The 26329-nt window shown below is 37.0% G+C and overlaps 1 protein-coding gene across 1 annotated transcript in view; it reads right to left on the bottom strand.

Annotated features, from left to right (window-relative positions):
* Positions 1–4475: 4475 nt before the first annotated feature.
* Positions 4476–26329, bottom strand: part of EMC2 (ER membrane protein complex subunit 2) — a 35078-nt gene continuing 13224 nt past the window's right edge. The window contains exons 6-11 of the mRNA XM_080611210.1: positions 17235–17320; positions 17013–17072; positions 15195–15276; positions 13983–14093; positions 12452–12556; positions 4476–4795 (exon numbers count right to left, since the gene is read on the bottom strand). Coding sequence (XP_080467336.1) covers positions 4709–4795; positions 12452–12556; positions 13983–14093; positions 15195–15276; positions 17013–17072; positions 17235–17320 — 531 coding nt within the window. The 3' untranslated portion in view covers positions 4476–4708. The remainder of the gene's footprint in view (positions 4796–12451; positions 12557–13982; positions 14094–15194; positions 15277–17012; positions 17073–17234; positions 17321–26329) is intronic.

Raw genomic sequence — 26329 nt, 5'->3', positions numbered from 1 at the left:
CTGCAGCCACCATGATACCATGAGTGATTTATTTATACACTGGCATGTCGTTCGGTGTGGGTAACATCCACCCTCTTACATTGTCAAGCTCCCACAAAGGAGCTACGCAGACTGCAGATGCTGTCTGACATCCTTTCAGTCCAAGGTAAAGGTCCTTATGCTGACCTTTAGGTGCGCACTCAGTGCACTGAAGCTAAGAATGTGCAAAACCTTTACAGGTCAGGATCAATCCAACAAATTGATCCATCCCTATCCTCACCTCCACACTGAGCTCCAACAGAACTCCTAGGGTACCACATGGGCACAGATCTGTGAGATTCCTGCTGTGCAGAGGCCAAGGGGAGAAAAGCAAAATACAGAGCACAGTCCCTTGCAGGGGCAAAATCCTGCAGGCAGATCCACACCAACACGGAGCCTACCAACAGCTGGTGGAAACTCACATCTGTATTGGGTCTCTAGGTACATGTACCCAAGTCCCTGCTCTGCAGGCTCCAGGCCATGCTGGTCTGCTCTTATGCAGCCCTTTTCAGCTGTAATTGTGCCTGCCCACCATGGATGCTCACCTCTGGGACCTTAGCACAGATGAACAGCGTTTTCTTTGCAGCTTGGCACACAAAGTCCTACTATGCCATATGGGTTGAACAGCCCTTTGTGCTACTCTGCAGCCTTTCTTCCATTCAGACAAGCATTAAGGATTGCACTGCTTTATACAGGGGATTTCCTCATCACAGAACAAAATAAACTCACCTATGAAGTACACTGATAAATGTTTTCCATTTCACATCCAGCAGCTGAAAAACAACTTCCTTTATGAGAGGTGGGTTCTGGAGGGTTGCATTTTTGTTTGATTGGTTTGTAGGGTGCTGCTTGGGTTTTTCTGGGGTTGTTTTTTGGGGTGTTTTGTTGGGGTTTTGTTTGTTTGGGGGGTTGCTCTTGGGGTTTTTTTATTTGGATGATTTTTTTTTAAGAGGCGGTGGATTAATGACCATTTATTTCTGAAAACCAGTCTCTGGGCTGAATCCAACTTCCAGTCAGTGCCTATCAAGAGGATACGGATCTATAAGGCTGCACAGTCATCCCAAATAAGACTAATAACTAATTTCAAGCACTTTATTCTCCAAGTAGGCTCAAGTACCTATAGTTAAGCCATAGTTAGTTCTAAAACTCTATTCATGCCCCAAGCAATAATAAATAAGAAATAAGCACTATCTCCAGCCATATTAAGCAGCATTCATTTTCTAGACAAAATCATATTCCAGAACTGCCCTATCACTCCTTTACTCTGACACCAACTTGAGGGAGGGTGGGAGAACCGTATTCTCCCTGCATACGGGGGTACATGCACACTGCATAGCACTGCTATTCTGGAACCTGTATGGTTTAGATTTTAATGGAGTGTTGGTTTTAGAGTTTAATATATGGAAGCTCTTGAGTTACAAGAAGAATTATTATTGCAAACCTGACTACAGCTACAGTCGGTGTTCTTGGAAGATGAGGGTGCAAGTAACAAGAAGCTAACAAATTCATGCCAGTATGTCAAGTTTAATTTGCTTTCCTTTTCCCCTCCCTTCTAAGCTGGCTGAAATACAAGTTCCACTGTAAAAGCAGTGACTAGCAAACATGGATGCCATCAAAAATACAGTGCTGCCAAGAGGAAGTCCTCCGTTGACTAATAACAGTTTCCAATAGCAAATGCAAGATATTCTGGGCACTGAACTGAAGAGATTTAGGGATATATTCTACACAAGATGTGCTTTTTGTAGCTACAGAATATGAACTGTATAACATTTGGACAAAAGGTTTTTAAGAAGTCACCAGTAACTTGAGAACAAAGGCAGAATCAGAAGGTTTGGTGGCTGTTCAATGACCTTTACTTAAACAGGTAACAATAAGGTCTCCCTGTCAAGCCTATTATCAACTTATGACTGCAAAAAATAAAGACACAAGTCATTGCTACAGAGTTTGGCATTGCAAAGGTCTCAAGTTTTTGCTGTTGACTGAAAAATTAAAACAAAGCCTTTTATTTTGAAAAGAGGACACTGCTTGCTTGTTACTATTATTTTTGTGTAGTATTTGTCACTGTCAGAGCACAATACAGAGCATAATCAAGTTCATTTGTCAACTACGTAACCCACTCTTTGAAAACCTCTTTTTAATGCAAGACAGCGTCAGTGATATATTACAAAATCAATTACTAGAACTGAAAATTACTTTAATAAAGATCACATTATATCAAAGTTTATCTTCTGTACCCTTTGCTTGCTGACAGTGCAGGACATTTCATATAGTTACTTCTCCTGCAGACATAGGATTTTGGTTTTCATTTGAATACGAAAAATACCCTGAATTTCCATTGCTATGATTCAGTAGTTCTATCAAAGACTGTCCATGTATTTTCATAGGAGTAATAATTTATTTTACCTTTGAAGTAAATACAAATTTGTCAGAAATACTTGCTAGGTTAGTTTTTAACCTATACTATGTGGAGATTACGCCAAAATACAAGCAAAAATCAGAGTGTTGAATAGTAATTTCAAAAAGATGCTAAGCAGTAGTGAAAAGAAAGTTCTAAGCAGCCAAATGAGGCAAAATTTGTCATCAGATCACTGAAAACAAGAAACAGAACAAACTTCCATAGAGTGAAACTGATATATTATGTGCCCAAGTTGGACATCATTATGTTAAAAGTTGCTTCTCAATAAAACATTATATCTGACACTTTCCAGCAGTATAGATGCCACAGCTGCACAGGGATACTGCACTGCTGGTTTTTAATACCTTGGAGGTAAAATGTTATGCCCCACTAAGTAATTTTGGTCTACAGTACAGCTTCCCACCATTCTTAATTTCATAATGCAACCAAATTATATGAGATGTAGGTAAAATAAAAAGACTAATGACCATTTACAACTCTAGGTGGCACACTCATACAGTAAAAGACTATAAATCTGAACAGAAATACATACAGTCACCCAGGATATTTTCTGGGGTTTTCCACCTGAAACATACATAATCTATCAGCAAATACTGTTCTGAGCTGGGTTGTGCATTAGCATTTAGAAGGATCTGCACTATTTCCTCAAGTTAGAACTGGGTGGTTTAATAATACTCTGCAGAATTTGCAGTTTTTTATTTCAACAGTACTGAATTAAGTTAATTTATGACTCCATATACAGTCAATTCTCATGGCATAGCACCCATCCCACCACGCTATCATACTCCAACCTACTTCACGGATAATGGGAATGAGACCTTACATGCTTTGTAAAGGCACAGTCTCATGCAACAATCAGTTTAGTTACACACGTTTTTAAGCTTTGAACTTACAAAAGGAAGCTTTTGTTGCTGCTTTGTTTTTAAGCAGGAGCTCAGCTTTGGTTTATTACATCAAGTCCACATCATAAAAAGGCCATTTTAATACACAGCCTTTAATCTACCCATCTACATAGTGTAGGCAGCATAAGAATCAGCTGGGATGGTGGTGACAGTCATGAAAATGACATTGGAATATTTTTATTGCAGTTTGTCAAGGGTATGTTGCTGCTGTTATGCAATCTTACTAAAGCCGTAATGAATGAAACGATAGCTGTGCAACAGAACTGCCATAGCGTATACCTGAACAACTTCCAGAGTGATCAGAACTACAAAATGCATAAATTAGTGTTTGACTAATTATCTCGGTAAATAATCTCATGCCTGAAGACGAATACAATGCTGATTTACAGTGTTCTAGATGCTTCATGCTAATGGTGTAAAAACACTGTATCCTCCAGCAAGTACAAGGCAGGTGAACAAGCTCTCTCATCCTCTCAGTGTAGTAACATTTGGCTACTGTGGAGAAGCTAACATACCACAGCTTACACCACAGTGAAAGGGCACCCATACTGTAGGTACAAAAACTAGTACAGACCAGCATGCAGCCCTGCCTTCAGATGGTTTTGAAATTCATGATGTGGAACACATGTACAACAAAGGACACACAGAAGGAACAAAAAAAGTGCACATGCATGTACTGATTGGAGAACTATGTGGACATGGAAGCATTAACATGGACACAAAGCCACAGAGGAGAAAGTCTTTGGCCTGAAGCCAGTACAAGAGCACCTCAGAAGCAAAGTACACAAATAAGTCTTCTCCATTTCTTCAATACTGGATATCAAATCATTAATAAAAACATGAACGTCAACTTTTTTTCTCTAATAAAATGTATTTATAATCACTCCTTGCTGTATGGTAAACATTTGCCAGAAAATGTACATCTGTAGCATGCATGCTTTCACTTCTAAATATGCGAATAAGACACACATTTCTAACATTTGTCATTCATCTACGTACATAAATTCGTCATTTCCATTTGCAAGTCCAATAAATGGTCACCACCATTTTTATAAATCATTTAACAAGTTTATTTCTACAAATTGTGATTTAGAAGCAGGTACTATAGATACAAAAATCTGAAAAGACTGATGTGCAGCACGTGTCATTTCTTTATGTTGTCCAAGTGGATAATTTACTCATTTCAGTAGGCATTCATCACATTTCTCATAGCAGCAATAAATAGATATTTTACTTTCCATAAAACATTATTTTAGATAGCAGGTTAATCAATACAAAATTAGCATTTAACAGCATTAGATTAACATAACCCCTAGGTCATTGCAGGCTGATCATGGAATTGGAAAATTTAATATTGGATCTCTGTGCCCACCTAAGACTGAGTAATTTGCAGAGTCTCCAACATGTCTTCTACTGCCTTCAAAGAGTATTTAGTTTCTTTCTTACTGCGACCTGCAAACTAAACAACAACAACAAAAAAAGATTGTTACTTGTCACATATCAGAAATCCTGTGCAAATAACAGTTCTAAGCATTAAGTACCAAAAATTAACTCTATTGACTACAAACTTAAAAGCACAGCTTATTTATTGTTTCACTCAACCTCAGTATTTTTACAAGCTATATCACCTTTCCTCTAATATGTACCGGAAAATACAACAGAACTCCTTAATTTCACCCAGGTGCTCTGAATTTGAATATTCAGCACTAGTAAATATTCCACTTTGAAACTGAACATTTATCTGAAGTGAGATATTTCTGCTGATTTGCTTGCCTCGTAAACTTTAACATAATTTTTACTTCAGCCTCGATTTTTTAATGTGATCCAAATTACATATTATATACTAAACGTTCATAATTTAATAGTAGTAAGACTTGGACCTGTTACTGAAGCTAATCTATTTTCTATTTTTGTTACAGCGAGACAGTGCTACTTATCAAAATCTCCTATAAAATAATCCAGTCATCACATAATCATATTTTATGGTTCAAAGTAACTGTGAGTAATGACCTTGTATTTGAATGTAACCTCCTGTTACAGCAGCAATTTCAGGGAGTCTGTCTTGATAACAAAGTACAGCTTAATAAATACTATTAATGGCTTTAGATTCCCTAAGACACATGCAGCCATGTTTGGGAAAGAAAGAGGCAGAAGGGTAGGAGACATTGACCACCCCACACTGACCTCAAAACAGTTTTTCTAACAGTACTGACGATTCTCATCACTCATCATCCACATCTAACACAGTGGATTTATTGACTAGGTTGGTCTTTGCTCCAATGAAACTCTCAACGATTTTTAATAAACTTGCATTAAAAGTTTTGTATTTTGGGTTGGGAGGGGTGATAAAGAAATTACAGAAGCAGTAACTATAACTTGCTGCTAGTGAAACAGCCTATTCTCTACCTAAATGTTAACATCTAAACACTCAATAAATTTTCGATTTAATGTTTTTTATTTCAAATACCACTGGTGTCTCACATAGTTAGTCCTTGATTTATAATGTGTCCCTTCTCTCTTGTAATTAACTTAATTTAGCAAACTCTTCATGACCTGTTAAGAAAGATTAAGTCATCAAACCCAGGTAATATCACACCAGCAACAAGCTGCAGGACCTGTTAACCTGATTTTGACCCCCAGGCTACAATCTAACACTGGGACTCTCAATCAGTACTGAGTTTTTACAAAAGTAGTTTTGGCACAATAAATGAAAAGCTATTTCAAAGTCACTAAGAGAATGAAGTCACTAAGAATGAAATGTTGGGTTTGTGACAACACTTTATAGTTAAGAGACATACTAAACCCACTGTATTTTCGTATTTCATATTTCTGGATGATGAAGTGATGTGCTGTGTTTTGACTTTAGCAGTATGTATAAACCCATTCTTCAGGTTGTGCAGTCTCCAGAGTGACCTGCAGACATCAATGTCAGAGGAAAATCAAATTCTTAAACACTCTCCCATGTAGGAGAAAGTAACTATTGCTTAGATCTGACTCAATACTCTTTGTTCGCTCTAAACATGAATTGGCTCAAGCAGATACCTGAGGAGTCTTCAGAAAAACAAGAAAATGATAAAACAGAGCTCAAAGTCCTCCACTGAAAAATTGTTTCCAATTCAAAGCATTCAGAGATTTCAATACAAAGCACAGAAGCCAGAATATATTGCGGTCAAAAATCACGCCTGGCAAGACAGAGAAAGCATGCAGAGGAAAGCTTCAAAGTCAGAAGAATTTCATTTTACCTCTCTTCAGGGACACTGAAAGCAAAACTGACAGAAGACATTAGTTTAAAAAATGTTACTTGCTAATTTCAAGAGTGGTTGCCTTCATGATACTGACATGTACTTGAAGCTGAACAAATAAAACCAAACTCTGCGTCATAACAAACAGGAGTATACTTGGAAATGTAATCACTTCAAATTTGCCCTGACGAACAATTATTTTGTCTATTCTGCCATTACACAGCAATTTGACTGATTGAGCCGGAATCCATTTCTTAAAATCATGATTTAATTTTCTGTTTCCCAAATGGTTTATAACAAAATCACCTCTCTCCGACCATAAATAACATGTGGATTGCTAACACAGAAGAATTTAGCAATGTACTCAAGAAGCATGTATCTGGAAAATTACTATGAGTAGGATCACATTAAAGATTTTCATGAGCATTAATCAAACTCGCTTGCCTCTGCTGAAACGCTTCTACCAGAGGACATGCTAAACCAATTACCTAATTGAAGAGCACTAGGTAGCCATATTTTGTTTCGATGTTAAACTGTGACTCATGTCCTCAGTCAGAACAGAAACACATTTCTTCATAGGGTCCACACAGAGAAAAGAATCTGGTTTCCCAGTGATAAGGCAAAACTGAGCTTATAATAATAATAAACTTAAAATAATTCTTTGAATAATGAGTATTTCTCTAACATCTGAAATGAAAGATTAATATTTTTTTTCCTACCCAGTCAGTTAAACTTAAGTGGCCCAGAGAATAATGACCTTTCTTTTAGCGCATGTGCCAGCAGCCAGGAATTCCAGCTCCATAAGCAGCCCTTGCTACAAAACCTGTCTTCCTGCAAAAGCTTACACTTCTCCTAGATTAGGCACAGATAAGAAGTACTAATCAGCACATTTAACATTCAAATAAGTATATTAACCAGATGAAGCATCAAATATCAGTACTTTTAAGAAAGTTATTTCATTCAACTGTCCTTTAGCCTCATGTGTCCTGGTAAACAAACTGCTGCACAGTCTAAGCAACACTAGCAACAGTAAGGCTTTCTCTTTCATACCCAAAGATTGTTTTCCTTAATCTACAATAAATGTAAAAAGTTCCTCTGATTTCATACAGAAATGCACAGCAAAAGCAAAAATCAAGCGCCACAGCAAACTGCCTGAATGAAAAACTGAAAGAAGGGGACCAGTGAAAATATTTTAAGCAAATTGCATATAAAATTAAAATGCAACTATAGCCAGTGCTGAATTTGAAAAAATAAAAGCAGTTTTCCAAAATTACTGAGCAAACTGCTGGTAATTCAAGTTTAAATCCAGACTGAAAAAGAAAATGGGAAAGATCTCACTGCAAGCCAACTGCTTGCTTGTGACTTTTTGAATTAATAACTTCATATTTTAAGGTCACAAATAGGTATCATTTGTCTAGGCACTCAAGTCAGGATTCTAAATGCATCTCATTCTCTAGAACATGAATACTGGAAAAACTGCATTTTAACAGTAAGAAGGTCTAGCTAATAAAACAAGTCAATGCCAAACTCAACAAGCTCTTAAGGCTTTTATTACGCCTTAGAAAGTGCTTTGGATAATGAAGGAAAGTGGGGAGGATTTACAGAGATAATATTAAGTATCTTGCTTAAAACCTGGTTAGACAACTCTTCACTAATGGAGGAATGCTGTAAGTGTTTCGACTGGCATAAGCAACCAAGGCTTCATCCTTAGGTCCAAGAGATAACAATTTTCAACTGCTCAGCATGCTAAGGGAGCAACAAATCAATACGGACTCATAGAGGAAACTGCCTCCTACTACATCACCAAACACCATTTGCTGCAGCAGCTGTATGTGGTACCTGACATACACACTGGAGTGGCCAAACCTTTCTGCTGTCATGTAACAAGCTCAGTAGGGCTGAGCTAGGGCAGCCCCGTCCAGCTGTACTCACTAGAGCTTCTTGCGGTACTTCTAAGAAGACAGGGGTGTTCACACCATTTGGACACCAAATCCTAGCTTGAGCACTTACATCTTCTCTACAGCAAAATTCCCCCTGTGATTACAGTCAGATAGGGTGTTCATCACTTTATGTCCAAAGCAGCTAAAAAGAGCAGCTGAAGTACGCAACATATCATGAAAGTATGAAGTCACAAAGAAGCTATGACATATGTTTCAAATATATGTTAGTTGTGTTAATGTGAGCTGTTCTGGGAAGCATCAACCAAAAATGCTTAATGCAGAATTCAAAAGAGCTTCACAGAAACAGTGGAATTGCACTTTGCAGTAAAAAAACCCCAGCAAGACCAAACTCCTCAAAACCCCCCACAGCCAGAAACCTCCTCCGCCCCCCAGTACAAGTCCTGTTTTGTTAGAAATGTTGCGACGTTAACAGGAAGCCATGTGGAGGGAAAAAGAAAAGAGAGGCAAGCTTATCTGGCTGCAAGTCATGTAACTACAATACTGTCATAGTTTAACTGTTTAACTGTCATAGTTAAACTTTCATTACACTTAGAATCAGGAGATTCCTGTTTCTAGGTCTTAATCTTGGTACGCCACATTCCATAGGCAACACTGGTTCTACGCTTACATCCTGATGCATTCTTTGGGCTGTTTCCCAGAAGTGCTAGCAAATGTCTACTGGTGGTAGAACTGGAACTGGAAACTTCAGTCATAATATTCACTTGCAATACGTGTTCAGAACCACTCTAACAGTTCATTTTATTGAGATGTAAAGCATGAATAATAGTTTTCACTGTTTTCAAAATTCACACATCTTTTAAAACCTGTTTTGTTCTATCAACGGTGAATCCATCATCTACTCTGTTCTTCAAGGGTTTGGTTTTTGCTTGTTTGTTTTGTTGTGTTTTTGACTTGAGTCAAACTTGAGTTTTCCATTACAGGAAATATCAGACATACTGAAGCCAAAAGAAGTCCCACTTATTTATGGGACATCAGACAAAGTTGGTAATTCATACACACCTTACTGTCGTGAGCAGGTAAATTAAAGAAAAGCAGGGAGTCATTTTAAAGAGAAAACCAGAGAAATAAACTTCAGGCACACAAGTATAAAATGCTTAATTATGTCCTCAGAGATACGATATTCTTCACTGTAAAGTACAGTCAGAAGTTACAGGGCCAATCAGGGGAAATGGAAAATACTTCAAAATTGCAATACATCAGAACCACATCAGCCACAAGAAGCTGCATTCCTGGCAATAAACTGTAATACTGTATTAAGACTTAACTGCATTGGCCATAAAAGAAAATCTAATTTAATTCCATAATAGATGGAGCTGGTCAAAAGGCCACTTGGTAGCATTAACTGTGAAATGGTAGCAGCAAGAGAAAGATTAAATATTGGGTTCTGATACTGAAATATTACAGAAGGAAAGGAGTGTTACGTGTATATAAAGTCTCTGCATTTAATACCAACATTTTTGCTCAGAAAAAGTTATGAGGAGAACATGACAGTATGATGCTGATGTTCAGGATTACCTATACATGAACTTTGACTGCTAGGTCATAAAGAACAGATGTAAGGGAGTCAGACATACTATGTCTGGGATGCATGGACAGCAGAACCTATGAGCAAAAACCTGTTTTCATTCATAGTTATAGAAAAAATATACAGACTTATAATGCAAAAGCAAAATAGCTATTTATGCATAACTCTGCAAATAGCTGAAAAGCCTCCTCATGAGTTCAGTAAGTATTGATTGTGGCCTACAAAGTCTACATTTTCACAAATCAACGGGCATTTTTCTATAAAACTATGCAAAGCCAACTTCAGTCACAATTATTAAAATAATTATTAGGAACAACATTAAATATCACAGTATCACACAGTATGTTAGAGATTGGAAGGGACCTCAAAAGATCATCTAGTCCAATCCCCCTGCCAGGGCTGGAACACCTAGATAAGGTTACACAGGAATGTGTCCAGGCGGGTTTTGAATGTCTCCAGAGAAGGAGACTCCACAACCTCCCTGGGCAGCCTGTTCCAGTGTTCTGTCACCCTCACTGAGAAGAAGTTTCTTCTCAAGTTTAAGTGGAACCTCTTGTGTTCCAGTTTATACCCATTACCGCTTGTCCTATCGTTTGCCATTGAGAAGAGCCTGGCTCCATCCTCATGACACTCCCCCTTTATATATTTATATACACTAATAAGGTCCCCCCGCAGTCTCCTCTTCTCCAAACTATAGAGACCCAGCTCCCTCAGCCTTTCCTCATAAGGGACATGCTCCACTCCCTTAATCATCTTTGTCGCCCTGCGCTGGACTCTCTCCAGCAGGTCCCTGTCCTTCTTGAACTGAAGGGCCCAGAACTGGACACAATATTCCCGATGCGGTCTCGCCAGGGCAGAGTAGAGGGGAAGGAGGACCTCTCTCGACCTACTGACCACCCCCCTTTTAATACACCCCAGGATGCCATTGGCCTTCTTGGCCACAAGGGCACAGTGTTGGCTCATGGTCATCCTGCCATCCACTAGGACCCCCAGGTCCCTCTCCCCTACACTGCTCTCTAACAGGTCGTTCCCCAACCTATATTGGAACATGGGGTTGTTCCTGCCCAGATGCAGGACTCTACACTTTCCCTTGTTATATTTCATCAAGTTACTCCCTGCCCAACTCTCCAGCCTGTCCAGGTCTCGCTGGATGGCAGCACAGCCTTCTGGCGTGTCAGCCACTCCTCCCAGCTTAGTGTCATCAGCAAACTTGCTGATAGTACACTCAATTCCCTCATCTAAATCATTGATGAATATATTAAATAATACTGGTCCCAGTACTGACCCTTGAGGCACTCCACTAGATACAGGCCTCCAACTAGACTCTGCCCCATAGACTACAACTCTCTGGCTTCTGTCCTTCAGCCAGTTCGCAGTCCACCTCACTACCTGATCATCCAGACCACACTTCCTCAGCTTAGCTATGAGGATGCTGTGGGAGACTGTGTCAAATGCTTTGCTGAAGTCAAGGTAGACCACGTCCACCGCTCTGCCATCATCCATCCACAATGTTATTTCCTCATAAAAGGCTATGAGGTTGGTCAAGCATGACTTCCCCTTGGTAAAGCCATGTTGACTGCCCCTCATAACCCTCTTATCCTTGACATGCCTTAAGATGGCACCAAGGATAAGGTGCTCCATCACTTTCCCAGGGATGGAGGTGAGGCTGACCGCTCTATAGTTACCTGGGTCCTCCTTCTTGCCCTTTTTGAAGACTGGAGTGACATTTGCTTTCCTCCAGTCCTCAGGCACCTCTCCCGTTTCCCAAGACTTGGTAAAGATGATGGAGAGTGGTCCAGCAATGACTTCCGCCAGTTCCCTCAGCACCCGCGGGTGCATCCCATCTGGACCCATGGATTTATGGATGTCCAGATTGCTCAACTGGTCCCTAACCCATTCCTCGTTGACTAAGGCAAACAAAAAGAAAAATTAAAAAAAAAAACGATCATGCGGTACGCGACGGGGGAGAGGTGTGATTTTGAAAGGTCGGAATAAACTGAAGGAAAATAAAATTTTAGAATTTTTATTTGTTTGCTAGTAACAGACCAAGTCAGTCTAAGAATTAAGACACACTGAGTTTTATTAAAATACTGAGCTGTACAACTGAGTCTTGGAGATCAGCATTGCACTAGTGTCCATTCAGTTAATGTTAGTAGAAAAGAAATCTGGTTAAAGCTAATAAGTAAATAATACTAATTAATAACTGTAGCATACCAATCTTACATTCATTAAAGCTTCCAGGACATCAAAACACAAGTAGAACATAAAAAATCCAAACAAATTATGCCAATTTACACACATCATATCTAGCCTCTTGAGCAGCAGCTGATAAAAGTGCAGAAAAGAACTACATGGCACGATAGAAGCAAAAACACTGATGTACTAACCTGGTATGCTCTATTTATTTGGTTGGCTGCCCAGCTGGCATATTTCATATTATCTTTTTTCATTTTTGCACTTGCTTTTGGATTGGAGGCAATATGGCTGGCAGACTAGGAATACAAAAATAAAACCAGTGTAACTATAAAATAGATGTGCATGAAATTAACTGAGAGCATTCAGCACCTTTGCATTCAGAGCCCCACACAGAGCAACAGTGAAAAAAAAGGCCAAAAAAAACCCCAGTTACTGGTAAACAGCATCCAAATGAGAATTAGCTTAAACTTTTTTAACAATTGTTTGTTCTAAATAAAGACTTTAGTTCAGTTCAGTTGTGTACCAAGTTAGGAACCAAACCTAGATATGATCAGCTAATCCCATTTGTTTTCCTGAAGTGAGGGTTATGAATTAGTTTTCCCCATTCAATTTGTTACCAGAGATGTTATAAAATACATCACCTGTGTGTTCAAACTGCCATTAAAACCATGACTTTTTTTGTACCAGAAAAGCAGGTAAGACTATACATAAACTAAACCCTCAAAAAAATGAGAAAATAAGAAAAGATTCTTTAATCTCAGAGACTTTAATTTATATAAATAAAACCACTCTGTAAGGAATCATTGCTAATCCTTCCCACAACAACTGAGTGCAAAAGTACTTGAATGCAAAGAACCACAAGAACCCTCCTCTTACTCACCAATGAAGAACCTCCAGAAAAGGTTTTAAAAAGGAGCATGGAAGCAAATGGCTACACGAATAATACAGTTCAAACTCAAAGAATGTTCCCTTACAGCTATTTCCCTGAAACTACCTGCAGAAACAGGAAAGGAGCAAGACTGTCAGAGAAGCAGCCTCCACAAACTCGGGAATGCATCCTCCAAAGCCGTGCCCACATGAATTGAATTTGTGATATAGTGCAAGGTCAGGGACCTAAGATGGGGCATCATTCTCTCTGGTTTCCTGAATTTGATGAAGTACTGACCAGTTTCCTTGGCATATACAGCTGAAAGCCTTTGTGGAGCATTTACCAGGGTTATGGACATTCTTTGGGGGACTATGAACATAGGGCACGTCTGTCAAGTACAAAAGCAGCAGCCACACAAAACCAGATCCTAAAGTCTGGAAACAGTATTACAAAGAAATAAGGAGCCAAAGGGTAGACTAAAAAGGCTGCTTAAAAATTAAAAATAATAATAAAAAAAAAGCAGCCATCACACTGTACTGGTACTCTTCAGCAGCTCACCATCCTGTAGAGAGGAGTATAGCTTTAAATCCTTATTCATGAAGTTTCCTACACGTGCCAATAATTGTAACTCTTTGAAAACACAGGCAAGACTTAAAGGTTAAGAGCACTTCAAGTAAGGAGTATTTACAGGCATAAGATTGTCCTGTCAGTATTTAAAAACAGTGTTAATGATCCGTTAAACCAACAGAAAAAAAAACCCCACCCAAACAAGCCAAAATGATAAAGGATAATATACATGTATAAAAACATACAACATAAAAATGACAACCTGGAAAATATGTAATTGTGCTTACCATGTAAAGTCCAAACAAAGCTCTCATATTTCGGTTGTTAAGCTTCAGTGCTTGCGCAAAATACTTTCTTGATAGCTCAAGGTTTTCAAGCCCCCCTTGAGTGTATTTAACCTGCAAAAATTATAAGCTCCTGAAACTTGCACGTCATCTGTACCTGAGGCATTCACTCTTGAAGCAAAGATATTATGAAACTTCACTTCAGGTTTTCACATGATATTTCAAATCAAGTGAGTCCTACCAAAGGCCAAATACTGGTTTTGGAGAAATCTGAGCTCTTTTCAATATATAAGTTTTTAAATATTTAACTATAGGAGGAAAAAAGGCAGCATTAACTTAATTTATTGCTACAAGAATGAAAAGTTATTATTTTGCACCTGTACATACTTACAACCTTATAGCCTCTTCGGCAAAGTAAAATGAACTTTAAATCTAAAGCTAAATTCTTACTACTATAAATCCATATTAACCAGCATGCGTTACATCAGTATACAAAAGGCACCACAATGCCTTTCATTATCTACTCACTGCAAAACAGTGCACAAAGTTTAGAATATTACTCCATTGTCTATTATTTTTTCTTGTTATTAGATCAACAAAAGGAGGGATAAATCCTAGAAGACATGCATTACAGTCTTTCTACTGGAAAGGTATTTAGACTTTCAAGTTTTAATGTTAACCCAATTTTATCCACATTAACAAAACAAATAAAATCCATTCTAAGCAGTTAACAGTATAATTTAGGAAAAAATCATATATATCTGAAAAAAAGAGTGCAAATGCCTAAAAACCTTGAGCTAAAACTGCTAAGGGCTCTCTCTTCCCCCCAGTGCTCTTTCACACAAAATTTTCTATGTGTATTCCAAGATCTGGCTCCACAGTAACAGGCAATATATCATAACCTCCTAGGCAGCATTGCAGTGGTAAAGTTTAACTTCTCATGGACTTAATTTGAAAAGTGCATAAACACTTCAACAAGAACAGCTCATTTAAAATGAATTTTTATCTTCAATAATTCCTGCTCTTACTCTTCTACTTAGCAAGTAAGAAATCAGTTTTATTAACGTTAAGTTCTATGAGATGTTAACATTGTCTGTGTACTCTCTTAAACCTCCTGGGGAAAAATTAAACCATTTTTATTCTATTTTCACCACTTCAGTAACACAAAAACAGAATATGCATCCAAACATAATTGATTCTTCTGAAAATACCTACTTCAGCATATTGCTGACAATATAAGTGGTTGTGTGGATTAGTCATCATAAGCTCCTCTAAGCAGAAGGCTGCCTTTGCATAGCTGAAGAATATAAAAACAAAAGTGACAAAATGAAACAGAAAATACAGGTCGTTTTTTTAGTGTCTTTACAACATAATAAATAAAGCCATGCTTTTTGCCCATTACTTCACATGATTCACAATTAAGGAAGATGTTTTCTTTTTAAACAATGTTTGAAACCTCAAGTTATTATTTCTGAATTATGATGAAAAATACACAAAATTTTATAATCTATGTATGTGGTAGAGCTCATGGAAACATTTAATATACTCATTTCCCATTAATAAGTACTATCTCTTCTCAAGAAGAATGATGAGTAGAAACAGGCATTTGGTACTAAGACACTGAACTCGGAACATAAAAGAATTAATTTTTTTCTACAAGAAAATTCAGCTGCTTAAGGATTCACAAACCAAGCTACAGACCACAGAATTGAGATAAAAAAACCCATACTAAGAACAGTCTGAAAATCAAATTGTTCAAATCTATATGTGAAGATAGCATTATACTAGTCCAAACAGGCAGCAACTTACCATTAGAAAAGGCTAATACTTGTTCTTTAAATGAAAGGTTTCAGAGAGAATTAAGAAGTCAAGCTCAAAATGAAGGTTTATTTAATTGCAGAAATCTCAGATTTGTAATCTTTCAACTAACAAGAGTTTCCTGCAGAATTTGTATCTTCTACAGATATGTGACAGCAATGTTGCACACAGTTTACGTGACGGGCTTACAAATTTCAGAGATGCAGTGTTTATAAAGAATGTGGATAGATATTTAATATTGGACTAGAAGTAATTTAGCAATTATGAGACAATACAAACCATCTGGATATCTAAATTCTAAATTATTCTTTAAGTCAGCATTTGAAAGAGTTTAATAATTATTTTCTTTGAGAACCGTGTGGAAAGAGAAATGATGGGGGAAAAAAAAAATTGTCACAGTGAGAATTACTATTTCTTCCTTGAGAATCTGATTCTTTTACTACTCTCTGGAAAGGAAGGAAGGAAACAATGTGACATAATTCAGGCTGGGCTGAAGAACTAAAGAAAGGGGGGAAAAAAGATATGCCTTTGGGTGGAGGTTAGAATTAATGCTGTGATATTAGAAAACTTGCACTAAGGCTTTGAGCTAATCCTCTCACACTGGGATTTCCTCCTGTCACTATAGCAATAAGAAAAAGCTAACAAAAACATTAAATATCCAATAAGCAAGTTACTACAACATGCAGCATTCTTGATTGCACTGGGGTTTGTACCCAGGCGACCTAATGCCTCTAACTCTAGACCCACGTTTTGTTTTGTTGGTGGTTTTTTAAGGTTACTAAAGTTCTTGCAGAGGCAAGGTAACAGAAAATCAGAAAAGTATCAGTTGCTATTGATAACTGATTTTAGAAGGAAAGAATTTAAGATCTATAACTAGTCAAAAAATCACTTGAATGAAAAAATATAGGGAAAAAGGTGCTGTTCCCTGCTACATACAAACCACTTCTTTTAAAACATCAGATCTTAAAAAAAACATGACTGAAACATACAGGTAATTAAATAAACTGTTTCTGTTTTAAAATCAAACGCCTTCTTACAGCATTTGATACTCAAATAAGGTTAGCAGTTATTTCCTGTTGATGCCTGTTATATTGGAAATGAGACAGCATACTTTCTAACACTAGTCCTTCAAAAAAAAAAATCACTGAGGTCTTTGACTTACACAGAGAAGGTTTCAATTTAACAGTTTTTATGTGGACTTAGCAAACAACTTACTCATGTTCATTGATGTAAAGTTCTGCAAGTTCATGCCAAGCTTCTTGGTCTCCAACAAATCTGTACAAAGAAGACATGAGAGGAGAAAAGGAAAAAAAGAAAAGAATGTGCGAGGGATTCTGTAAGTGGAAGCAAAAGCGTAAATCAAATGCAAATTCCATTTTAATTAAAAAGATTTATTAGAATAGCAAAACACAATCCGTATTCTTGTAAGACACTCACTGTTCCAGATACTCATTCAGCTCTCGGATGGCCTCAAGATTTTTCCCCTGGGCTTTTCGAATGGCAATCTTACGCTTTCTTGCTGCCTATGGATTGACATTAATAAAGGATTAGGGTCTCATAATTCCCTGGGTTTTTGTAAAGAAAGCAATTTGACTGTGCAAATTATTATCTCAATACCAGTGGAATTCCACTGCAGAGAAACTGCTAGGTTGAAGTTTATAAACATACCCTATGACATCCCACTGAGAGACTGAAAACCTCTTCATACAATCACATTATGTATGCTTTTCTTTGGAAGCACAAACTGTATGCATTATTTCATTCAAATAAACAACTGTCCAGGTTCTGATAATTACAAAACAGCGGGGGATGTTAATCTTCAGCCATTCCAAAGACCCCCACCTTGTCATTCACAAGATCCATGACTATAGAGGAGAGATGGGGACTGAGTCTTAGAGAATCTCACAGATGCATCTTGATTGCCACTGTATGAATATGGCTTTCAGCCATTTTTCAAGATTCCTGTTGGTGTGCTGAATGCCATCTTTAATTAATGTTAAACACACACCAATTTCATAAACAAGTCTCTCATCACTCCCAGAGCACAAAGTAGGCTCTTCAGTGTAAAGGCAATAGAAAATAGCTATTTCAATGGCAGAACTGAGCAGTACTTTGATATGTAGATGGAAAATGTATTTCAACATAAACAATATAAGAACAAGTTATAAGTAAAATGTATTTAAATTTTGAACTCTATAAAAGTTGTTGCAGACCACCAGGAGAAAAGATATACAGAATCTTAATAGTTGATGATTCTGTACTTCAAGAAACGATTTCAGTTTGGGAATCTCACAGAATGAAAGTGAAACCAAATTCCAGCGTTAACAAAGTTGGCTCGAAGAGTCAACACCATCAGCCTATAACTCCTGTTATGCCCTCCTGCCTGACCACAACCACTGTAGTCAGACATGAGAAGACAGATGGTCTGGTGTCTGTGATGTGTCTGAGTGTACACACACACACACACACGTATAGATGTAATTTCTGCATGAGTTAATATTAATGGGAAAAAAAAATACACTTTTCCAGTAATGAAGTCCCACTGCTCATTCCCCTGCTTGCTCTCATGCCATTTCATACCTTATAAAGAGGTTATACAGTTGAGTATCACCTTATGGAAGCCTTGACAACTCCTCAACAAAACCTTAAACAATTTTAATCTTTGACTTTAACATAGCTCTGAAATTTGTTTCTTCATGATGTACCTTCCTAAGATCACAGTCACATACACCCCAAAAGAGTTCCTGTATTTTTACAGTATTTTAAACATAACTATTCTCTTCATTAATTTCCTATCCTCTGATCATCACTTGAACAAATTAATTGCTTCCAGAAGAAGAGAACAGCACAGCATCTAAATAAACTAGTTCAAACTACCAAAACAACACAGCCAGAAACACTATTAACACTAACTATAAGTTTATTCTTCCCTTTGAGATCATCCCCTTTGCTTCCCTCAGAACCATATATTTCATTAAAATTCAGTGATAATTACTCAAGAGTGGAAAAAGCATTTCATTCTTCTGCTTAAATGCAAGGCACAGGCAGAGAAAAATCATCAGAACAATCAGGAGACAAATTAGGACACAGGCAGCTGAGGGGTTCACCCACAGTCATTTCGTTTTCCACTGCTTTTTTGTCAAACTGCAACCTGTGAAGTTACATTCATCATTGTACTTTTACTGGGAGACATTTGGCTAAAAGCCATAACTGGCTCTGGAAATTTTAACTGCTGACCACATTTATCACTATAACAATAACACACACTGTTCATTTTATTTTTGAGTTTTTAAAATAAAGATTAACAGCATAATTAAACTTTTTAAAAAATATAAGACTAATTCCACATGCTTATCACACTGCTACTATTACTAAACAAAAATACAAAACAAAAAAACCTAACCAAAACCATTGTTCTCCATTACAATTTAAGAAAAGGTCCCAAAGCATTTTGTAAAGCAGGTCCGCATGCTTATGGTGGGGACACCAGGGCAGTGTTAAACTCAGTACCCAAAGCCAGTATTATACACAGCCCAGTGACCTGCCCCCTGAGCCCAAAACATGAAAGAAGGGAAAGTGGGGATAACAGCATGCACAGTCAAAGGAGCGTCTCATGCAATTATGGCTTACGATGACAGAAGGTTTTTTGCAGGTAACAGACTATCTACTATAAAATTTAGCTTTTGGATTAAAAAATAAGCTGTTATTTTGAAAACATAAAGAAAAAAAGCAATCTAGAGACTGATCAAAACTGAACTGCTAGAGAACGGAAATCATCTGTTTCATATATTAAAATCAATCAATGCACTTGACATCTTAATTTGCAATAGCAAACAGCCACAGTGTACGTAAGCCACCCTCCTTTTTAGTTTCTAATGCAACTCCTTCAATTGCATGCAAGTCAGTCCTCCAAAAGAGCCTGGAAACATATTTTCTCTATGGCTGCTTTATTTCTTAACCACAGCACTCCCAAGTAACATAAATCACTGGAACCTCAAGACAAATTTATTTATGAAAAGCTACAACTAGTCACAAACATTAACTGATGTTTGTCTATAATAAGCACGTCACCTCATGCAATCAAATAATGAGGATAAAAGGATTAGACATAATTAACATGTTCACGTTAAATGAATTACATGTACATTTGACAGAATTTATCTGCATCTAAACTACACTAAATCCCACAAAATTGCTGCAAAATTACATTTCTTGTTTCTTATTTGAGGAAAAATAGTATTTAAAACCTTTTTATCCACCATACTTATCACCAGAAAAAAAAGGCTTGAAATCTGCACTCCCATCACCCTCAAACAAACCTGTAAAAGTGATGGGTAAGTTTATTTACAGAGAACCCTCACTTCACTAAAAAGAGGCTCAGCTACTCAGAACAGTGCTGATACTCAATGCTGTATGGTAGCATAAAGTTTTCAAAAGTGTCTTTAAAACTACTGGGAAGAAGTCAGTGAAGATGTAGTGGGTTATTTAAAGTAACTGCTAACATTTTTCCATTCCAAATAAAACTGTAACACAAATATTCTGAACGCATTGCTGACAGACATACACATAGGCATTCAGTCGATCTGAAGTGTTCAGATCTGTGATACCTAGGAGTAGCAAGACAGGCTAAAAAAAAAGACATGAAAAACAAACCACTATTGCTTTTATCTGTATTCACAGACTACTCCTCCATCTGACTTTCTAGTTTATCTTTGGATCATACAAACTATCAATATTTTTTTAAATGAAAACTGAAATCCAGTGACTCCAGTAGTCAATAATTTAACAAAACCATATATGAAAAAGTCTGTACTAAAATCAAGACATAGGCCATTTTGAGCACTGTAAACATCTTAATTCTTGTTCTGATTTATATCTTTCCTGAAGCCCTCTCTAGCTCCCTGTGTTTATCATCTTCCTCCTCAGTGAGCTGGGACTTGCACTCAGCATGCTTACTGAGTATCCTGAGGACAGCAGCATAGCTAACCACCATTTACATACATAGCATCAAGTTTTATTTCTATCAAATTAAACAAAATGTTTTACCGTGCAGAACCGCTGCCAATACTAACAACCACTTCAGCAGACAAAAAATAGTTACTTGAAAAGGAACTCGTATCAATTCTACAGAAACTTTACCTAGCATTTATCTCATATATCCAATTTATTACCAGCCTTAGTTTCAGCTGATACAAGAAAACCAGACAATTTCACATCTTATTATGTTTCAGGCCCTTTTTAATACAAATCTCGCATTTCAAAATATAAGCTCACTTTCAGGAGACCTATTGCAAGATACTACAAAACTGCAAATTGCAGAGCACCGATCTGTTCAATCATTCATTTAAAGTCCACTGAAAATATTAATAAGAAACTTAATTTTAACTACAAGATTTGAGATTATTTGAAATCTATGAAGCATTCTAAGAAAGCTTTGACAATTCTGTTAATAAAGATAAAAAATAATGTTCAAGAGTTACATTTTGGTTCTTTACATCACAGTGCGATTTTTAAGAATAAGCCTAATACAAAAATGAACTCAAGCTCCTTCCTCCTTCCACCTTAAATCAAAAGGAAAAGACAAAACTTTCAGTGCTGCAACAAGACCATGCAGAACCTATGATGTGGAATTCCCCCTATCAGTTTTCCAGAGTTTAAAACAAAACACTAGATTCTGTAAATCTTGCATTCTTAACTGAAAGATATATGCCACTTTATGCCACTTATACCATAATCAGTAGCGTATGGACTAAGGTACTTTAGTATGTCATGTATTTTTTAAACACAGAACCTTTCTAAGGTATTTCTTTTAAAGACTAGTAATCCCTAATCTGGCACAAGAACTACTCCTCCATTTGTCATGATTCTTTTTAATTAGCATTAAGTAGACTCAGAGTGAAGTGAGAAGTTGAACATTTATCAATTTCTGCATTTGATTAGTCAAACGCACCAAAATAGAGTCTTAAGACTGCTCTAAATTTCATGCTTGCAAAGTATTAGCAGGAGAATTTTCAGGAACTGAAACCTCTAAGAAAGGCAAAATTTCATACCTGTGTAACTGCTGCAGTGTTTAACAAATTATATTTTGCATCTTAAAAAGAAATTCTTCAATTTTATAAATTTATAAATATCAAGGACTGCACATTTTAGAAAACACATTTTTGATCAAAGGGTTTGATACATCAAAATAATTCCCTTCAAACTGCAGTATAAATAATCAAAACTGTAAACAACTACAACAAAGGTAAAGGGAAGGAATTACAAACATCAAAAAATACCACATAATCTGACTACAACCACAATAAAAAATTAGACTTAAGAGTTCTTTCAACATTAGTCATGGAAGACAGATTAGGCCAAAACTTGCAAATGGATCTATGCAGGCACAGAGCTGCTGAGTTGAAGCTGCTTCTTTAGGGATAACGTCACAGCAAAAGTAGCAAGGCTGAACATAACTTTTTACAAAAATAAGGAGATTTGTCTACTCCATGAATAAATTCTGAAACCTCATTTCTGAATTATGCCGACACATGCACCCCAAATTTATACAAGTTCAAAAAGCAGTGAAAAAAGACAAAATCAGAAAAGACAAATGAAGTTCTAATTTCCAAAGAAGAAAACATTTCCTTAGGATCCATATAACATATCCTCAGCTGAACCGCTGGTCCTTCTTAGAGACTATCTGAAGCAGCAGCTGCAGCTCTTCACACTTCCCACCAACTCCATCTTGCATCAGACACAGTGCCAAACTATCTTATTTGACTCCCTTTAAAACTACCACTATACATATGTAAGTGTAGGACTTGTTGTGTCTTTCCTGGCAGAGCTAGCAATATATTTAATGAAACTTACACACAACACCCCAAAAAATTCCCCATCAGTAGATACTTCATTTGGTAAGAAATTTTCTTTTTTACAGCTTAAAGCATCCTGCAGATAAATGCACAAAGCTGCAAGAACATTCAAAATGAATGCACAGCTACTGCAGGAATTTTAAAGAATTATCACTGTTCCAACCTGTCTTCAACCACCTCCTGTGCCTCTTCTGAAAAATGTCCAGCTTCGCTAGGAAAAGAATCTCAAAATAATATGGGAAAGTGTAACTTCATGTGACAATATGCATGCAGCTGTTCCTGCTCACTCCCATAAACAACTGAGTTGTTAGTGAAGTCTTTTATGCAGCCTGAAAGAACAGCTTTACCCAGAGCACTACCTTGTTCTGAAAAGTCTAATTCTTAATTCTCCGTTCACACAATTACATTACTAGGCCCATAAAGTTAATGAGATTATCCACATGCCCTAAACTAAGCAAGCATATACAACGTCTTCTTGTATTACAAGCTCAGCTGAAAAAGCGGCAAGAAAAACAGAAGAAGAATTATCTCAGTAAAGACATCAGATTTTCAATGGATTAGAATTAAGGCAGAACTTTCCCCTGGTGTTGACCATGTGCTCTGCAATCTTCTTCATGGTTAGCTGAAGAATCAGGAAAAATTGCATATGCATTAGGATGACAGTAGAGTGGATCACACACAAACCTCAGTCTTGAACACATGAACTCAATTTCCTTTTTCATCATCAATCTTCTTTGCACTCCTCGACAGGACACTTCGAGAAGGGCCTGACTGACAAAAGTATATAGCTATCTAATTAAAAGGCTTTCCCCCAAAGCAAAGCAGGATGAGGATTCCTCAATTAAATACATTAACAGCAAAAAAAAATACCACAACCCAAAAGTCCTTACAACCAATCCCACTAAAAACCCAATGCCTCCCGTATTTTGTTCTGAGAAACAGACTAAGCATTTTATCTGAAGATGTACAAACAACTCAGCCACTGTTCAGCATCAGTATAAAGATTTTCAATTGACACATCAGATTTTAATTAATTAAAAAGCCCTACAACGTAAGATGTTATGCAGCTTTAATAACAGAGTAATCTGCCAACAGCTCTAATAAGCCTTCATTTCAACCAAAATGCACAAGAATGGAAATGGTTCCCATTATTATCCTACTGAAATGCACACCAGTTGTGCTCTTCACAGCAGTCACATTTCATTCATTAATGTTAAACTCTTCAGCGAAGGGACAGACTCTTACTCAACGTCTACATGCTTTGAAAAATGAAACACGATCTGTGAATTGACAACATTAATGTTGCTCCACTGTCAAATGAGTCATCTCTTTCAGCAGGTAGGTTCAGAGTGAGGTAAACCATGGAGACATGGTCATCTTTTAAACACAAAGATTACTTTGAATTCTATTCTAAGAAATTAAATAAAATAATTATTGCTATCTTAATTTCAGCATTTTGCATGCAACAAAACCTCATCCAAAACTGTAAATGTCCATTACATAACCTGACTTCAAAGTTTACTTTTCATAATGGAAAAGTCTATAAGGTGTCGGAAATAAATAATGTTTTGGAAAAGCTTTCTTCATTATTCTGTATGAATCTGTCAGTCGATGCAAAGTATGATTTCTACATGATTCATGTGAAGAAATGTCTTTTGTTTCACTTACAGCACTTGCTAAAACGCTTTATGTACATAAACAACTCCATGTGTCAGCAGACCAGAAGAAATTGCTATAAGGTAAGGTGAGTGCCAAGACAAACTCAGCAACGGTTTCTTTTTTAAAATTTTGAAATACTTATTTTTCCTGCAGCAGCCACATGTACGCATGGAAATAATTAACAGGTAAAAGACACAAAGACATCTGCACATGACAATTTATCAAAACTTTCTATTTAACTTGTATTCTTCACGTGCAAGGCTTAGCCAACCTATTCTGTAGTTACATAGCAAGAAACCTTTGCTTTGCGTTTAACACTCCCCACTTCTATTCTCAGATCTTCAGAAATCCAAGAGATCATGCAGCTGTTCCAATATTTACATCTTATGCTTCTAAATATTACCATTGTATGGATCTTTATGATTTTGTTAAGTAGGAAATCCAAATTAAGTAATAGGCATGCATACTACCTAAATATATAATTTTGTTTTATAAAACCATCCAACAAACCACTCAGATGATGAAAGCCATGTTGAGAAAGCTGAAGAGTAAAGCTACCAAAAATGCACACTTCAAAGATGTGTGGCCCACAGAAGTCACTGTAACATGGTGCTCCACTTTCCACTGGCTTCAGCAAAAAGTCATAAAACATGCACTTTTTGAACATGACTCTGAAGACTTAAGTGTCTCTGAAACTCTTTGGAGCCTACACTGATAAAATCCACCAACATTTACTGCAGACAACTATGCACCTTGTGCTCAAACGTCTGCTCAAAAACTACAGACTCTCAAAGGACAACTGCAGATCACCTACATTTGTCACACAGAACACAGTTTATGTAGTTCTGCTCTAGGGAAAGCTAAAAACAAGAGTGAAGAATTTAGATTTTTCTTTTTAACCTTGCATAAAAAAATATGAGTTCTATCACTGCTAAAAGACAGTTTTATCTACCACTGTCATCCAAGTCCTTAACTTGGTATTAACATTTTCAGATGTGTTACCTTGAAAATAATTTTCTGGTTTGTTGGGTTTGGGTAGTTTTTTGTTGGTGGTGCGGTTTGTTTTAAATTTGTTTTCTGGTGGTTCACTTTAGTTTAAGAGATAGTACTTCATCTATATCCAGCTCTGGCTCATCCTACTTAACTTGTTACGTGTGTTTCTGTGGGTCTTCCCCTCCTGAATAGCAGACCACATTAATAAGCTGACTGAAGAAAGGCACAGGTTCAAAACCCAGCAAGGAAGGTTTACATGAGACTGCCAAAACATCTGCAATATCCCAAGTATCACATTTACATGGAATTTTACCCAGTAAAGAGAACCAGTTCCTTGAAACCAAGTAACAGAGTCAACCATATACCCGCCAACAGACAATTAATAATATCTGACTGCAACATGTGATATGAGATTTTGAAACTCCATCGCTTCTTCATATTTCTAGTTTTATCCTTGTGGCAAAAAATGCATGAAAACGTATCACTACAAGTCTCCCCAGACTTTCATTTTTGGCATCTAACAGCTTAAGGGGGCTTATACAACCAGTGTTCAAAAACTGCTTAGAAGAAAAGAACAGCCTGTCTCAGATTTTGTATTATATGACTGGCAAGCTTTAGAGCACTTTGATTCAAAAGCTAGTAAAGCATCCCAGACAATAAATCAAAATAACTGCTATTCAAGCACTACCTGAGGGTATTCATACTTAATCTTTGGGCTAGATTAAGCATTAGGAAGACAGAAGACACATACCAGACTGTGTTAGCCCTTTAAATACTTAACATTTAGTGAAAATGTAAAAGCTGAAAGGCCCAATCTAAACCCTACTAAGACTGTATGGAAGTTTGCTAGTTATAATCCCATCTTCTAAACTCAGTTTTTAAGTACTTTAAGTGCCTTCTCATCGTGAAACACATCTCATTTGTTCTAATGAAGGTAATACAGATTATACCAGGAAACAAAAACAGTAATACAGGCCCTCTTTTTCCCACAGAGAAACCTACAAAATGTAATCACAATTTCAAACA

This window comes from Psittacula echo (assembly GCF_963264785.1).
Source record: "Psittacula echo genome assembly, chromosome: 2".
NCBI lineage: Eukaryota > Metazoa > Chordata > Aves > Psittaciformes > Psittacidae > Psittacula > Psittacula echo.
This window is presented reverse-complemented; position numbering and strand designations above follow the sequence as displayed.